The 18,680-nt window shown below is 40.0% G+C and overlaps 1 protein-coding gene across 1 annotated transcript; it reads left to right on the top strand.

The window, feature by feature from the left end:
* The first annotated feature begins 202 nt into the window (after positions 1 to 202).
* Positions 203 to 18,431, top strand: LOC114614939 (dimethylaniline monooxygenase [N-oxide-forming] 5-like). The gene is made up of 8 exons (XM_028760547.1): positions 203 to 337; positions 2,985 to 3,173; positions 3,994 to 4,156; positions 5,881 to 6,023; positions 6,728 to 6,927; positions 13,948 to 14,300; positions 16,999 to 17,071; positions 18,056 to 18,431. The coding sequence occupies exons 1-8, from the start codon at positions 203 to 205 to the stop codon at positions 18,429 to 18,431; spliced, it is 1,632 nt and encodes a 543-aa protein (XP_028616380.1).
* The last annotated feature ends 249 nt before the right edge of the window (positions 18,432 to 18,680 follow it).

The raw sequence follows: 18,680 nt of genomic DNA, 5'->3' as shown, positions 1-18,680 counted from the left end.
AAATTTTGCAGACAGAAGAAACAGACATGTGTGCATTTTTTTGTGTGCTATAGCTTTACTGCCATCTGAGGCAGGTATCAATATATCTACTAATAAAAGTAATTAAAAGAATTTAGAATAGGTCTTTATGACAAAGAAATCTTGTTTCAATGGATTTGATGGTAGTGAGAATTCTCAATGTTTACCCATCAGTGGTAGCACCATGGCCAAGAAGCGTATAGCTGTGATTGGAGCTGGGATCAGTGGCCTGGGAGCCATCAAGTGTTGCTTGGATGAAGACCTGGAGCCCACCTGCTTTGAAAGAAGTGATGACATCGGAGGCCTGTGGAAATTTCAAGTATATTTGTATTTTATTTGACGTTATGTACTCTTTCTAAAAGCAGCTATAACAATTTAAACAGTTTAAACAGGAAAAGGAAACACTTTAAACAGATATAGGAAACATAAAGCACACCACACAAGCAGGGTCATTTAGTGACCCTGATCTTTGTGCTTAAGTCACTGAGTGAGGAAATCTGTAGATACATGTCAACTTTGGATGAGAAATGAAGCTTGGAAGATTGTATTCAGGCAGCTAAAAGCCCTTGTGGCCATCACAAATATTAGACATTAGTAGGAGGGTGGTGGCTAACATTCTTTTCTTAATTGTTTAGATGTGCTGTTATTCAAAGTTAGGGATGCCATAGGTTTTGACTGTAGGATTGGATGGTGATCCATTGCTGACCCTCTACTAGGTGATTTGATCTTCTGTCCTGAGGTAATACCTGAATGCTATCTTTTCTTAAATGTCCCAGGGCAAAGTAGAGGTACATAGGTCTCTCTCTCTCTCTCTCTCTCTCTCTCTCTCTCTCTCTCTCTCTCTCTCTCTCTCTGTCCGTCTCTCTCTTTCTGTCTGTCTGTCTCTCTCTCTGTCTATCTGTCTCTGTCTGTCTCTCTGTCTCTGTCTCTCTCTCTTTCTCTCTCTCGTGTGTGTTTGTGTGTGTGCATGTATGTATGCATCTGAGCATTTGTGTGTGCATGTGTGTTTTACAGGCAATTGCTATTTTTTTATTTCTAAGTAGCAAGAGATGTAGTACCTTGAAGGATGCAAACATAGTGCTAAATGCTGAAGAGGCTCAAGTTTCCAAGTGGCCATCTTCTTTGGTGCTTTGATCATCAATTACTGGACATACCTGTGAAATTCAGGACTATGGTCAATACTTTCCAGTTCTGCTGATCCTACAGAATCATTCTGATCACTAACCAAGGGCAGTCTTGTGACACTGTGGCGATCTTTATCAATGCGTTAAGTTTCTTCTATTGGTTTTGGGTTTTAGCCCCATTCAATACATATCAACAGCTAAAATACAAGATCTCTTAATTCCTGTGGACAGCAGTTGTTCTGACAAAGTAGTCGGTACAAATGTCTCACAAGAGTCTCCTCTTTGAGCCCCTGAAACAATCGAGTATCCAAGAAGGATTCCCACTCACTCCCAACACCTTCCCACATGATACTGACATGATTCAAATACCTCTTTACAGCCTGTGGGGCTTTCCCAAGGACTACTTTAACATTCTCATTTTAAATATCAATATACATGCTGTTTCTTCCTTAATTCGAGAGTCCATTCAGTCAGTGAATCTTTTTGAATACTTACTTTGTACAAAGGACTTTTATAGTTGACTAGTATACTATTAGATACGAAGGCAAAATCCTCAGTGTTAGGGAGCTTCGACACTAATATGAGGAGAAGAAAATGAAATAAATAGTATAGTTAATATCAGTGAGCATATTGCAAAAAGTCCAGCAGGAGATGACGGTTGAAAAGATAATTCAAGTATGTGACATCTTCAACATAAAGTGATGTGGGAACAAAGATTTCAAAACTGAAAAGCTATCCTGAGAGATTATCTGGGAATGGGGGCTTAGTAGAAATTTTGGGTACAAATCTACGAGGTGGGAACATGCCTAGCGTGGTAGGGAGACTCAGAAAGCTCATGTGGTTGGCTTGTAGTGCCTAAGGAAAGAAAGGTAGGATGTGGGTCTGAGGGACGTGGGCGGCTGGGTTTGTCAGTCAGTTTAGACTCTAGTAAGGACTTGACAGATACTGAGGTCACAGAAGAGAGCAGCTTTCTTAAGTTGCAGAAGGACCATCCTGCTATGTTGAGAATAGACCAAAAAGAACCTAAACTAATGTGCCTAATTTCAAAGATCCTCAATAATAAGATAAATATATTATGTCAAACGGCATCAAGATTCATGAGCATGTAGCCATTCGTCTCATTTAAATATCATTTATCATACAGGTCGACATCTATTGCACTCCACTTAGCAGTGTTATCATATACACAAATGTTTACTGATATGCTTATAAGATTATGGTTGTTACATACTTTAATTGGTAGTTCCTTTAATTTATACATATAAAAAATCTTGCTTCTTTAGAAAAAGAAAGGGTTTACCTTACATTACATAATATGGGTACTGCTGGTATTATTAAATTTGCTGTCTGTTTGTTAGAGCTGTTGCGTGAAGCTGCATGAGCCCCATCTACACAGGGCGTGTGGAGATTGTAGGAACAGGCCGTGTCTGGGAATGCACCAGCTCTTCACACTTTGTGCAGCCTTTATGGCCGGCAGTTCCCCAAAATGCTCACCTCAAAGTGCTTTCCATGTGCACTTTTAAGGGGATTCTTACTGGACTTTGAAATCTAGGCAATTATTTTGATTTTGTCATTTTAAAGACATTATTGTCTTTTCTGACATCCATCTTTCTGGCTGAGGAGACAGACACAAGACTTGTTGTTGATTCAATGTGATGTGTAGAGGGTTTTGTTTATTTGTTTTGCCCTCTAGAAAATATATGGACTAAGGGGGTAAACATTGGCAGATGTTTGACAATCTATAAAAGGCAATGTTCTACTTTTTTATACCTGAAGACACTTAAAAATAGTTTATTGCCTTGTAATTACAAAGTTCATCGTATTAAGGGATTTTTCTTGCAGAAAAGCCCTTCAGAGAAAATGCCTAGCATCTACAGATCTGTGACCATCAACACTTCAAAGGAGATGATGTGTTTCAGTGATTTCCCCATCCCTGATCACTTTCCCAACTACATGCACAACTGCAAACTCATGGACTACTTCAGGATGTACGCCGAGCGCTTCAGCCTTCTGGATTACATTCGATTTAAGGTGAAACATTGCAGTGTGTGTGTGTGTGTGTATGAGTGTGTGTGTGTGTGTGTGTGTGTGTCTGTGCGCATGCATGTGGACAAATATACTCACCTAGGGACATGCAAGAGTTATATCCAGCACCTTCTGATTTTCCCAGATGAAGAAGAGGTTATCAGGGAGCTTCCTACATCAGAAAACCATCACAGATTGAAATACATTGACAGTTTCCCTTGAGGCTGGAAGACTTGCTCATCAGAACCTATTCTGATATTACATTGCAATGGCACAGCCCTCTTTGTAAGACACAAATCCAAATGTTTATAAACTTAGAATAAGAGCAATAGTGATTGAGCCAAACCATGTTTCTTATAGAACAAAAAGAAGGCTCATATCATACAAAGAATATTTATTTATTTTCTACCTTCTTCCTATCTATGATCAGCATTATGACTCAAACATACAAACCCATTTTTGCTCCATGATGCAATTTTAATTTTTTTAAAATTCAAAACCCAGGACTGAATCAAATGGACAAGCCTGTGCTAAAGAAGGAAAACATGAAGAATTATTATCTCCCTGCATATGGCAGCCTTCCTAGGAGGACGCTAACTCTGTGGACTCCAGTCACCCCAATAGTTCACAAAGCCTTAACTGTTTCTACTGAAATATCCCTAATATATTGAAAATACCCTCAACAGTGATCCTCCTGTGGGGGGACCAGGAACTTCTGGTGTGAAATCCTTAGATAAGTGTCCTGTCAGGATTTGTGGGACTCAAAGAGGAGGATTCACCAGGAACTGTAAAGTGAGTCACCTGTGCTTCCACCCTTTATTCTCAGACCACAGTGAGGAGCGTGAGAAAGCGTCCAGACTTCAGTGTCCACGGACAATGGGATGTTGTCGTGGAGGCAAATGGAAAACAGGAAAGCCTGATCTTTGATGGTATTCTGGTCTGCAGCGGCCATCACACAGACCCCCACCTGCCACTCAAGTCCTTCCCAGGTAAGTCATGAAGAATCTAGTAGAGACACATTTTCCAGATGACTTACAGGCAGAAAGGAGTGGGCATAAACATTATTAAGTTTCATTACGCTTCAGTGAATTATCCCTGGTATCCCTCAGTAGCAAAGTGTGCATCCTCTGTTAACAAGAAATATAAACCATTGAACTACAAAAGCAGGCAGACACAATGACCCACACTTTTTTGCTTATTATCATTGTATACAGCTTCTAATGAATAATGTAAGGCAGCCCACATTCAAATGGTTTCAGTTTTATCCATTTATTTGATCTCAGCCTATTCCAGAGAAAGTAAAATTAATAAAAATGAAGCACAAAGACAAATAACAAGCCAACAGCTGGCAAATCCATAAATTTAGAAATCTTAGCATATGGGGAAAGAACTTCAGCATATTTATTTATCATGAGTTTATTTTTAATTTTTAAGTAAAATATAATTATTTATTTTCTCCTTTCGTCACTCCGACTACTTCCATGTATCCTTCTTTGCTCCCTCTCAAAGACATGGCCTTTTTAATTATTATTGATATATGTAATATATAAATCATATATATCCATCACACACATATAATATATATTTTACATATATTTACATACACACACATATAGTTTAAGGCTGGCAACTTGGTATGGATAACCAATTGAAGGAGCTTATTTCTGGAAATGAGTATTTCTCTAGCTCTCAGCATTTCTTACTCACCTGCAGTCTGGGTGTGAAGATGATAGATATCTTCCTTCCGTATCTTTGGTTTTCATTGGCTAATAAAGCCAAAGGCGCAGTTTATCGCTCCCTTGTAATTCTGTGTGATACCCATCTCAAGGAGGATTACCTCAGCTCTCTATCCCCCTAACTAATCCCCTCCCCTTACTCTTGACCTTCTATTTCCATCAAATTACCACCAGGAATCAATTAGAAAATATTTTATATTTCAAGTTCTTTCTATTGTGTAAAACAAAAATGGAGACAAAGTAAATAAGGTTACCTTAGGCAAATAAAAATAGTCTTTTTGCATACCAACACAAATATCTGTAAAATAACAGTCCCTGGTTTTTGAGTGTTAAAATGCAAAATATTCAGAAAAGTATTTCTACGTATGAGATAATCTAAAGATTACACAATGAGCTATTGTATCGACTTTCTGGTTGATGCTACCTGGAAAAGAGGCACTCCCTATAGAGAAACATAAACAAGTTCACAGGGAACGGCCTGGCAATTTCAGACAGATTGGGGGTTTTATGAAGCATGCAGCTAAGCCAAGTACAGCATCAGGTACCGGTATCAGGCACATAAGGCCAAGGAGAAACCAATGAAGCGAAGATGCCTAAATCCTAGAGAACTGTGAAGCAGTACAACACCCAGCACCCACATTGCTTTGTTATTTTTCTTAGGACTGTGAAAGTAGTACAATAATGAATAACATCAGATCATGGTGCTTTATAACATCTTCCATTTATCTACAGTCAAGACAGATAGTTCTATTATTTCATAAATACTTTATAAGATCACCAGTCTATATTTCGAGCCCATGGACTCTAATTCTGGGCTTAGTCCTCTGTTACCTAAGCTCCCTTAAAGATAAAGGACATTTAAGGACTATGTTCAGCTGACTCAGATTTCATTTCATGTCATTCAGAACATAGCGTTCTTCTCTGTGTTAAGATGTGAAAGTTTTCCCACAATGACAAATTATTCTCTTCTGCCACAGGCATTGAGAAGTTTGAAGGCAGTTATTTCCACAGCCGGGAGTACAAAAGTCCTGAGGATTATGTAGGAAAGAGAATCATAGTGGTTGGCATTGGGAATTCTGGTGTGGATATTGCCGTGGAACTCAGTTGTGTAGCAAAACAGGTTTGTTGGCGATCACTAATTTTGACTCTACCAGTGGGATCCTGGGCACTTACAGGTGGCACCATGAATGAAAGTTTAGCCAGAAAAGAAATGTGAAGAAATCTAAGGGCCCACCCTCAGGATGATTAAATTCATTCTGTGTAGAAAATGAATGTAAAATAAACCCCTTATACTAACAATGGGGACAGGCAAGTAAATGACTTACCAAGGGACCTAAACATAGAGCACTAGATAAAGCATGACATTCCATAGCTAATCTGATTTTTCTTGATAGGATCTGCATATGAGGGAGAACATGTGGTATTTGTCTTCCTGAGTCTGGGTTACTTTTACCTAGTAAGATATTTTCCACAAATTTATTTCAGAGAAACAATATAGAGTTTCCAAGAAATTATTATGGTAATTAACTTACACATTCAAATCCTTATCTCCATATGAAGTATAGCTATGTCAATATCCAGGAGTATTTTTAATATGATACTTCAGTCACAGGTAGATAAGTGAATTACGTTTTAGTTTTCATTAATAAATGTGATATCATATAAGCAGTTTTTATTCTAGGACTCAGTAAAAGTTCTGGCCAAGCACAGCATGGTGCTCACTGCACAGTACTTTGCCTTTTATTCTTCAGGGGTAATGGCTAACACTTGAACAGTACAGTAGGTAAACAGTCCTCTGTCTTCTGCTGTAATTCTGCATCCTAGGTATTCCTCAGCACCAGACGAGGATCGTGGATTTTACACCGTGTTTGGAATAATGGCTATCCCATGGATACTTCATTTTTCACTCGGTTCCATAGCTTTCTCCAGAAGATATTAACTACAGAAGCAGTAAATAAGTACCTAGAGAAGATACTGAACTCAAGATTCAACCATGCACATTATGGTCTGCAGCCACAGCACAGGTGACAAAGGGCTTGGTGTGGGTAATTGTGTGTAGATATGACGGGCTTTTTGCTCTGAAGACAAGTCAACTTTTGGCTCCTGGTTGATCTTATGTCCTTAAGAGTGTAAAGCAATCAAAACTGTATAACATATATCACTGCATGCAAATGTGCATGTGCTTCTTGGCACAATTTGTACATTCCCATCTAGTCATTAGTCAGTTAACACTTGATGGCTGTACATTGAAAATTCAGACAAAAAGCAATAGAACGCTCCTCCTTTCAATGGATGTTAACTGTACAGGTCAGAGAAGACACAGACATAGGTTTGTGCAAAAGCAATGTGAGATGCCATGGTGGATGTCAGAGCAGGGTGCATCTAGGTCTAAATTAGAAATAGTCAGGTTGGGGAGAATGAGCTTCATTCATTGAGGTTGGGGTAGATGCTTCAGTGAAGGTCTCATGAAAGGGGGGCTACCTAAGAGATCCTCCCTCTGTAAGAGTACCCCTATGACTCCAAGTCTTAACCCATGAAGCTTCCTTGATTCAAAATTTGTTAGTAGCTTTTAGTTAACAAGCAAAAGATAGAGTAGGATCAGGAGTTAGGTGAGATAAGAAAAAATAAATACAATGAAGAAATATTCAAACAAGTTAGGTGTCCCAGAATTCATTTATGGGATACTTATCCTCAAATTCATATTTCAAAGCTATGTTGATGTGGTACCATCAAGGGTAACTGAAATTAGATGACATCATAGGGATGAGGACCATAGGAGAGCTCAGGGTTCTTACAAGAAGAGGAAGAGACAACTGAGTTAGAGGTTTTGCCCTGTCTTCTCATGTGGTTTCTCATACCACTTCAGACTATGCAGCATCCCCAGCACCAAGAAGGTACTCACTAGATGTGACCCCTTGACACTGAGTCTCTATGATTCATCTAAATCAATAAATGTTACACACTTTTATAAATTACCCAGTCTTATATATTATTCTAGCAAAGGTAAACAAATATTCTCTTTCTTATATAAATACTTATGGTCTCCAAGGGTGTGTGTGTGTGCGTGTGTGTGTGCTGTACATACATGTTTGTGTGTAAGTGTATGAGGAGGCCCGAACTTGATGTCAGACATCCTGAGAAATTACTCTCTATCTAATTATCAGAGACAGGATCTCTCAATGAATGTGGTGCGCACCGATTCAGTGGGACTAGTTGGGCAGCATCTCCCAGGACCCTCTTGCCTTCTCCTTCTCACAGCTGGGATGGTAGGAACTCACTGAAGTGCCCAGGTTGATGAAGGTACTGGAGATGAAACTCAAGTCTTTATCCTTACACTGCTAGGACTTATGGACTTAACTATACAGTGTCCCCACCCCGTTCATGCGTTTCTTCAGAAGGGAGAAAAGAATGTGATATGTATTGACTTGTTCACTAAAACATATTGAGTGACTTTCTCTTATGCTGTGGATGAAAATGTTACATTCTATGATGAGTGCCTTTTAAATCTATGGAATGTCATTAGAACTATGGAGAAAGTGGATCAGGATGTGGTATAGGCTGTCTAGGGGTAGACCTAGGTGGATCCACTTGTAGGATGGTGGACAAAGCAATTCTAAGGTTTAAGTTAAGACTTAAAGGGCAAGGAGGAGCCACCATGAAAAGTTTTCCAGGCAAAAAGACTATAGGAAGATTCCCAAGCAAATCATTCTTGAGCTAGGAAGGGGATAGTTACAAAGGGAGGAACAGAAGAGAACCAGGCACCATAACAGAGTCAGCAAGAGGATCACAGGCAGAAGCCAAGGCACATAGGGATGGAACGTGGGCCAAAATTTGGATTCTGTCCATTTGTAAGACAATTGCATAATTTTAAGGAGTCTAGCAAGCTCTGTTATACACACACAGTGAAGCTGTTACTATAGTGAGACCAATCATAACATTCATGATCTCACCTAGACCTTTTAGCAAAAGCATATAAATTCTTCATGCTATCCTGTTGTTGGCTATAGTCCCAGTGCTGTGAACCAGAACCTTAACTTATTTGTTTCACACACTTGCAACTTCGTTTCCTTTGGCCTACTTCTCTCCATGTTCTCCTCCACCCCTAAGACCTGCTAACAGCCACTGTGATTTCTACTCTTCTAACTTTTTCACATACAGCATGTAATAATATAATATGATATTCCTTTTTTTAGTATCTGGCATATTTTACATAGCATACTATTTCTCAGGCTTATTATACTGTGACTAATGGCAGTATTTTCTTTTTTTTTTATTAATTTTTATTAGTTTTTAAAAGAATTTCCTATAATGTATTTTGACAGTATCCACTCCTCCCGAAATTCCTGCCAGATCTGCACACCCCAAACACACTCAATGTTGTGATTTTTTTTTTAAACCATCAGGTCCACTTTGTGCTGCTCATGTGCTGCTTGACATTGACTCTTTGAACACAGACTCTTACACCTACTAGACAGATGTTCTAGCACCCAATTCTAAGGCTGAATAACATATCATTGTACGTATGTATCATAGTCGAAGATTGGAGAATCAGATAGATAGACAGACAGGCAGACATGTTTCAGTTTTTTACTCATTAGTCATGGAGCAGCACTTTGGTTCTTTATTTTTTGGTTATCACGAATTAGACAATGAGCAAGGAGAGCGGATAGGTCTTGATGGCAGTGAGTTTATCCCTTTCGAGTGTATACCGAGACTAAGGATTTAGGGCTCATACAATAAGACTACATTTTTAAATGTCTAGGGCCGAGAGGCAAAAGGATCCATTAAGGCTTCAAACAGTATATGAGTCTTTCTTCTCCATAGGTCAGATAAGTACCTAGAGATCAATTTTAAGGATCCCAAAGGTAAAACAGTGGTGTACCCTGGGAAGAGCTTGGTGTGCTATTAGCTAAAAGGCAGCATCAGTTCCTCCTGAAGCAGTGCCCTAGCACTGAGGAAGTGTAGATGAGGAAGAATAAACTGAATCCTACCTGAGGTGATTGTACCCAAGAAGGAGACAAAGGCTTTCTCTGGATAGTTCAGCAAGAACAAGGATGTTTTCTAGGACCTTTCATCTTAGTTCACAGAGTTGGCCCATTCACCTTGTGCCACATGCAGAACAGCCACCCAAGGTGCCTGCAGTCACCAAAGGCAGCTTGTAGAAAGTGACAAAAGACAAACTTCTTTATGTCAATAACCAGAATCCAGACAGATGATATATTGGAAAATCAGGGCAGGAAAGTTGAGTGGAGAAGAAAAGTCGTCTTGCATGAAAATAAAAAGCAATCATAAAGAGATTCAAAGCTACAAGGAATTAGTCTGTGGTAATTAAAAATATCATTTCCCAGTTAACAGCCAAGGCAGGTAGCAGGAAAAATGCTTGCTAGAACAATGGAAAATTAGAATATAGAAGACACTCAATACTTAATTAAGGAACAGAAGAAAAATGTTTTCCAGATTGAAAGGGGGCTGCTGACTCCAGGATACAATACTGACCACATACATGCACAGACACTCTTTATGTAAGGGTCTCAGTTCTCCACATTTTCTCTGCCTCAATGAACTATATATGACCAGCTGTATGTTTTTGTCTCCTGCAATTTAGCCTGATATTGGGTCTTGAAGAACCCCAGGCATTTATAAAGGCCTTTAGGTCTTTTCCCAGAAAACTAAAACCCCATACTTAAGTTAATTTCTTTAACTCATCAACACACTTCACAGCCCAGCCTGCTCACTGGGTCATCTCTTATCTTGTTCCACCAGGATACACTGCAGCCTCCAGTAATCTCCTCTAGTATATTCTTTGAACATGTGAGCCTGCTTCAGTAAGCCTTACTTCAGAATTCTACCCAATTACCTCTTGGGGTTGTTTTGAGTGTCTCCAGTTGAACCCATAGACAGATGAAACCCTTAGGCAAATTGTACCAATATGGCTCCACTCAAGGAACAAGTAGCAGACAGGAAACACACTCTGGCTTTTGTTGGTCTACACATGTACAGCACTGGAGACTACACTGCAATGGATCTACAGATTCTGATAGAAAATATATCAACCTTGGGCTCCTAAATCTATAAAAAGAAAAGAAAGTCATGTGAGCTTGGGTCCACAACAGAGAAGAATCAGAGCTGGTAACTCAGTAGAATAGAGGAAGAAAAAGGAGAAAGGAGAAAGGTATTTATGAGAGAGATAAATATCTATGTGTGGTTAAATGTTTATAGAGGTGGATAAAAAAAGAAGTAAAGACACAAAACAAAATAAGAAAGAATAAAGGAAAGAAGGAAGGGTAAGTGAATGGAGAGTGGGTAGATGGTAGATGGATGGGGGATTGGATGGGGGGTAGGTAGGTGAACAGACAGACAGACAAATAGAAGGAAGGAAAGAAGGAAGATGTATGGCTATGGGGGTAAATAGATGAGTGAGTGGATGGATAGACATGGATAAATGGATGGGAGGAAGGATGGATGGATGGATGGATGGATGGATGGATGGATGGATGGATGAGGGGTAGGGAGTGGGTGGGTGGACAGACAGATGAATGGATGGACTGAAGGAAGAAAGGATGAATGGAATGATGGATTAAAGCAAGAAAGCTACAGCTTATTCCCTCTGGTGTTAGATGGATGGATGGGTGGATGGATGGATGGATGGATGGATGGATGGATGGATGGGTGGATGGATGGATGGATGGATGGATACATGGATGGATGGATGGATACATGCATACATGGATGAATACATGGATGAATACATGGATGGATGGATGGATGGATGGATGGATGGATGGATGGATGGATGGATGGATACATGGATGGATACAAGGATGGATGGATGGATGGATGGATGGATGGATGGATGGATGGATGGATTAAAACAATCAAGCTACAACTCATTCCTTCTGGTGCTGTGTGGTCCGAGTGCTAGTGAATGGAAACATCCCTGAATGTAGTTCACCTTCATAAACTCTAGGAGCAATGAGGGAGTTTATATGAGCTAAATAGTGGCTACAGTGTCACTTCAGAAAATGCATAAAACCTCTGGAATTAAACACTGAATGATCAAAATCCCTCTTAGTTAAAACACACATGCTTTTTCATGGTACTCCTGAAATATTATGGAAGCCAATCTATGTTTAAATAATGCGTATCACATTTCCCCTGATCATATTTCCCACTGATTTAGCTTGGGACACTGCTGTATTATGCAAAGATTTAAATTTTAAAAAAAAATCACACCTGTCCATCTTTTCTCTCATAATTTATTTTTAAAAGCAAGATAAAGATAGGCTCACCTGTCTGAAGAATGCAAAACTACTCTTCAAGTTTTACTCAGTACATTTGGAATTTTCAAATATTTTTGAGCATAAGTATTTAATCACTTAAGAATGTATTTGCCCATGATGATTGTAAGGGGGGAATCTAGCAACACATGCTAATCAGAAGCCCTAAATCCCCAGGCTGAGTGGAAACCAGGTAGCCCTACACTGTCATTCTCCACTCCATCCTATAGATGTCCTCACACCAAACATAAGACACACTCTTATGTATACAAGGCTGCTGGTGCAATGCAGCATACTGATGACAGTCATGTTTTTATTCATAAGCAGAAATAACACTAAGTGTTCATGTAGTAAAGGAAATACATGGAAGCTAGTTACTATCATTTCTAGCTATTGCATACTGTGCATAATTGTACGTCGGCTTTCACCTGCTGGGCAGACACACAGTAGCCTGCTTTACACCAGCATTTCCACACACATGAGCACTGGGCTACAATATGATTGCTGTGAGGTCACTAAACGACAATGTTGCGGTTCTAGTGCAATCACTCTCATATATTTGGTAGGTTAACGTATGCCAAAACCCTGGATGTAGCACAGAACTATTTATTCTTACTTTTCCTGACCTGACTATATATTTTATTTATAATCATAATAAATCACTTCTCTATTTTATTTTCAGTCTGAATCTTACCTCTATAGAAGAACTTTTCTCAGTTGTTTACAAGATGCCTCTTCTGTCCTGAAACAGAAGATTGGCTGGATAATGTGGTCAGGTGACATGGCTTCCTCCAATGGGACTTCATTGACTAGAATTCTGAGACTAGTACGCACACAGTCAGCATGTGTAGTCTCTGCTCTCTCCCTCTGTCACAATTCCTCTCTGGAGAATGGGTTCAGTACCTGGGGCCCAGTTACTCAAGGCAAGACTTTAGCTGTTTTACAACTACCTGAGCAGGCGCTGTGGTGTCAGACGGCCTTGTGGCTACCCATTTATTCTACAAATGATTCCTACGTCTAATTTAGACTTTAATTTCCTTACAAGCAACAATTACCTGGAGATAATTGAGAGAAAAGAGGAAAGAGAAAGACTAAAAAAAACAGCCTATGGCTTGCTTTCAAAAGTCCAACATCATTTTTTTCCTTAAAATCTAAAAAGTGCAAATATTTTATAGAAAAAAAAGTAAATGAGAAATATCTTAATGAATGATATGATACATGCATATTTTTCAAGATAAAATATGACACAAAATACTTGAAGAAAAGTAGAGCTGAGAAGGCCACTAAGTAGTCAGAATACAGAATATACTCCAGGGGGAAGGGCGTGGCTCAGTAGATAGGAGCTCTTGATGTGAAAGCATGAAGACCTGAGTTTGAATGTTAAAAACCCATGTGAAAAATAAAGTTTAAAGTCAGGTATGACCACATCCTGAATCCCAAATTTAGGAGGAAGAGGCAGGTAGATCCAGGAACTCAATAGCCAGGCAACCTAGCCAAAACTTTAAATTTTAGGTTTAGTAAAAACCTTATCTCAGGGGAATAAGAGCTCTTGATAGAGTGAGATGCCTTACATCCTTCTCTGACCGATGGCTGCACGCATATGCATGCACACATGTGCATATATGTGTGTGTGCGCGCACACACACACACACACACACACTGTGTTTGCAGACACAACTGACAAGGGGAATTGCAAGCTTCAGTCCGTTCTCCCATATCTTGCTCTCTCTTCCTTAGATTTGCTTAGATTTTTATTTTCATGCACAGGCCACTGAGTCAGCATCCCACCGTCAGTGATGACCTTCCGAATCACATCATTTCTGGAAAAGTCCAAGTGAAGTCTAACGTGCAGGAGTTCACGGGAACAGAAGTTGTTTTTGATGATGGCACGACGGAGGAAAATATTGATGTTGTCATCTTTGCCACAGGATACAGCTTTTCTTTTCCATTCCTTGAGGGTCTGATTGCAGTTACTGACAATGAAGTGTCCCTGTATAAGCTGATGTTCCCTCTGGACCTGGAGAAGCCAACACTGGCTGTCATTGGACTCATCCAGCCCTTGGGCATCATCCTACCCATTGCAGAGCTTCAGTCTCGCTGGGCTGTGCGGGTGTTCAAAGGTCTGTACGCAAAGGCTCTGAGGGGCCTGGTGGTTCACCTAAAGTGACCTCTTCTTTTTCTTCATACCAGTTTCCTCTTCCTGATTAAACATATCCTCCTTTTTCCTTTTATTGAAAATAGATTTTTTCTTATATAATATATCTAATTATGGTTGCCCCTCCCTCTACTCTTCCCAGTTCCTCCTGACCTCCCTTGCAATCCAGATCCACCTTCTTCGTGTCTCTTATTAGAAAAAAAAAGGCTTCTAAGGGAATATAATATGATATGATATGATATAATGATATAATAATAAAACAGAAACTAACATATCAGAATTGGACAAAACAAACAAATAAAAGGAGGAGAGCCCAAAAGAAGGTACAAGAAACAGACACCTATTAGCTCATGCACTAAGGAATTCCATAAAAACACTAAGCTGGAACCCATATTATATGTATGTAAAGGACATATAGGGCAAAAAGAGAGAAAAAAGGTTATAAATAAAATTAAAAATAAAAAGTAAAAGCCAGGCATAGTGGTGTATGCCTTTAATTTCAGCACTTGGGAGGTAGAGGCAGGTAGATCTCTGTGTGCTAAAGGGCCATCCTGGTCTACAAAGTGAGTTCCAGGACAGCCAGGGCTGTTACTCAGATAAACATTGTCTTGGAAAACCAAATTATTATTATTATTGTTTTATCATCATTATTATTATTATTATTATTAACAATAGAGAAGTACTGTCACTACATTAAGAGATAAAGAACCTGCAAAGAGGCTGTCAAGTTTGTTTTCTGTGTGCCATCTATGGCAGGGCATGCAGCCTACTCTTAAGAGTAGTTTGTTTCCACAGTGAGACTCCTTTGGAGGGAAATAAAATTTCATTTTCAAGTGCTTATTAATTGGAAATTGCTTCTGAGTTAGGGATGTAGCTTTTGTCTACTTCTCCTTTTGGCTCTAGGACCCCATCTAGTACAGACCTGGGCCGGCCCTGTGCATGCTGCCTCAGTCTCTGTGAGTTTATATGTGTGTCGTTCTTCTGGATTTAGAGGGTCTGTTTGCTTGATGCCTCTGTCCCCTAAGGCTATTACACTCTATCTCCTCTACAACACAGTCCCTGAGACCTGAGGGACACATCCCTTTTGGGGCTGCTGCTCCAAGGCCTCACACTCTCTGCATGATGTCTGGCTGTGGGCCTCTGTACTTGCTCCCGTCTGTTGCAGAAGAAAGCTTCTCTTGATGATGGCTGACCATGATCATATCTATGATTATAGCAAAACGTCATTAAGAGTCATTGTTATTGCTATGTTTTTGTTTGTTTGTTTTTAGAACAGTAGAATTTTGTTTTAACCTAGGTCCCCAAGCTATCTAGTCTCAGATTCTTGGTCACCCAAGCATTGTTGAGTATGGGTTTCCTTTCATGGTGTGGGCCTTAGGTCAAATCAGTGTTGGTTGGTTTCTCTCACAAGCTTTGTGTTACCAATGTCCTAGCGTGTCGTGGAAGCAGGACACCATTGTAGATCAAACAGTTTGTAGCTGGACTGGTGTTTATGTTTCTCTTTGGGTTTGTGCAGAGTACCTTTCTGTATGAACGCTTGCACATAGTGGTGACAGCTCTATGTAGGCACCAGTTCAGCGTCTCCACATTCAATGGGTTATATGGAGTTGTCTTCAGCAATGGAGCCTTGCCATCAGTGTGTGAAGAACAACTAATAGTCCTGGCAAAAAACTGGGTTATTTAGGGATTGCCATGGGACCCTTTTGGCCAACAACTCAATTAGATACAACTCAATCCTATTACTAGAAACTTCACATGGTGACAAGAGATGGCCAGTTGGAGATTTGTCTTCCACGTTACACTTGGAAGCAATTTCATTTAGAGTTCCTTCATATGTATATCTACTTTGAGAAGCTCCTACTGTACTAGGCTTCCTAAGAGCCCTCCAATTACATTTACTTTTCGTAATCTCTTCCAAATTTCCTCCCTTGTCTCCCGCTCCCCTCTCTCTCCTCACTTGATCGTCCCATTACAGCCATGCCTTCTATCCAGAGCTATTTTATTTTCCTTTCCTAGTATGATCTATCCGTCTCTCTATTTCCTTTTTCTATACCTAACCTCTGTGGTTCTATGGATTATCATTACCCTAACGGCTAGTATCCACATGTAAGTGAATACATATCATATTTGTCTTTCTGTGTCTGAGTTACCTCACTCAGGATATTTTTTTTCTAGTTTCGTCCATTTACCTGAAAATTCCATGATTTAATCTTTTAATCTTCTGTCTGTTATACATAGGCAGCAGTGAACATTGTTGAGCTAGTGGCTGGGGTGAAGAACAACTAATAGTCTTGGCAAAAACCTGGGTTATTTAGGGATTGCCACGGGACCTTTTGGGCAACCTCCTTTGTGATGAAACCCCCTTTGGGGATATGCCAAGAGTGCTATAGCTTGGATCTTGAGATGGATTGGTTCCTATTTTTCTGAGGAACCACCACACTGATTTCCATACTGGCTCTACAAGTTTGTGTTCCCATTAGCAATAGATGGATGTTCTCCTGAGCTATAACACGTGTTATTTATCTTAACCATTCTGCCAGGTACAAGATGAAATCTCAAAGTAGTTCTTAGTTGCATTTCTCGGCTGTCTAAGGATGTTGAGCATGTCTTTAAGTTACACATGCCCTTATTCTTGCAAATCCTAATGGAATTTTCACTTCCAGGGCTGAGCAAATTACCCTCAGTGAAGGCCATGAAGGCAGACATCGACCAAAGGAAAAAGGCTATGGAGAAACGGTAAATAAAAATGCAGTGGCAAGCATTTGGAAACTTCTAAGAGATGGCAGGATTCTTAGTGTGGCATTCTAACTCTGTTCTTCCTGTCTGTCTTGTCCTTCTCCATTCCCTATACCAAGTACACCCTTTAGCTCCTTGGCCCAGTCCTGTGGTGAACGACCACATCAATGAGGTGTTTATCCTCTCCAGCTCTTATTAAATCTGCAATTGCACCCACCGCTTTAGACTCCATCTTTAGCGGTGTTTTTTTTCAGGGTCTTATCATGGAAGCTTAACCAACTTCCCCAATGTGACAATAGTCTCTGAGTTTTGCCACAACCATGTTTCTTACCTACCTGCTAGTGGCCTAAGGCTAAGGTACATTTGAAGACCTGAGGCCAGCACACTAGTGACTATCTGGTGACCCATCTCTAGCTAACAATAAATACAGAGAGGATTAGAAACCAAGCTCTCCACCCCGTCTATGCATCACGCAGCTAAGTGTTTCCCTACATCAAAATCTCTCATTTAAAAAAAAAATATCTCTTTTCACTATATGTGTTCTTGGAATCAAACTCATATCATCAGGCTTGGCAGAAAGTTCCAGTTCCTATGAGGTTGTCTCTGACCTCCACTCATGTGCACTGCAACGCTTATGCACACACACTTATGCACACTCGCACACACACGCAAACACAGAGAGAGAGAATAAATGAATACACAAGAATCACTTCTAAGAAAGGTACCTTAAAGGATAGAGATCACTGAGAATGTGGTCTGCAGTTCAACATCCTAGTGCCAAAAAGCGACGAAGGTACATGTGGGGGATGGGGGAGGGAGAAACATGGATTCTGTGTCCTCAATTCTATTCAACATCTGGGTGGTGCTGGGTTTCTCAGGGAAGTTTTCTCGCTCTCAATTTCTTTACCTCTAAGGTAGAAATAGTTAAAGCTTCTGCCCAGTGCTGGAGGCTAAATCTTGCATATTCTGTCTCTGTGTGTTAAGGTATGTGAAGACAGCCAGGCACACAATCCAAGTGGATCATATTGAGTACATGGATGAGATTGCCTCTCTGGCCGGGGTGAAGCCCAACCTCCTGTGCCTGTTTCTTTCGGATCCAGTGCTGGCCATGGAAGTCTTTTTTGGGCCCTGTACCCCTTACCAATACCGTTTGCAAGGTCCAGGGAAATGGGATGGGGCACGGAGAGCCATCCTGACTCAGAGAGAACGAATCATCAAGCCCTTGAAGACTCGAATTACTAGTGAGAAGAGTGGCTCTGCCTCAGGTCTCTTTTGGATAAAGATGATACTATTTGGCCTGGGATTTTTGGTTACAAGCTTAACATACTTCAGTTATATTTGTCATGATGAACACAAATGAATGAATGAATGAATGAATGAATGAATGAATTGTTTAGTAGGAAAAACATGTACCTCTACTCCTTGTAGGTTGTTGCAAAGCCTTTAGTCAGTAGCATACTGCAATCTCATTTAACACTGCTATAGCTACAGAAATGTTTAGTCTTTACACGTAGTAGAGTCCTTTGGGTATTCATCAACACTTATAAAACATTTTTGAATGCACAAGAAGAGCTTATGTTTAAACAGTCTTGAGACTTTATTTAAAGCT

The sequence above is a fragment of the Grammomys surdaster genome, unplaced genomic scaffold, assembly GCF_004785775.1.
Source record: "Grammomys surdaster isolate TR1022 unplaced genomic scaffold, NIH_TR_1.0 130, whole genome shotgun sequence".
NCBI lineage: Eukaryota > Metazoa > Chordata > Mammalia > Rodentia > Muridae > Grammomys > Grammomys surdaster.
Note: the sequence above shows the minus strand (reverse complement) of the source record. Positions and strands in the feature narration are given on the sequence as shown.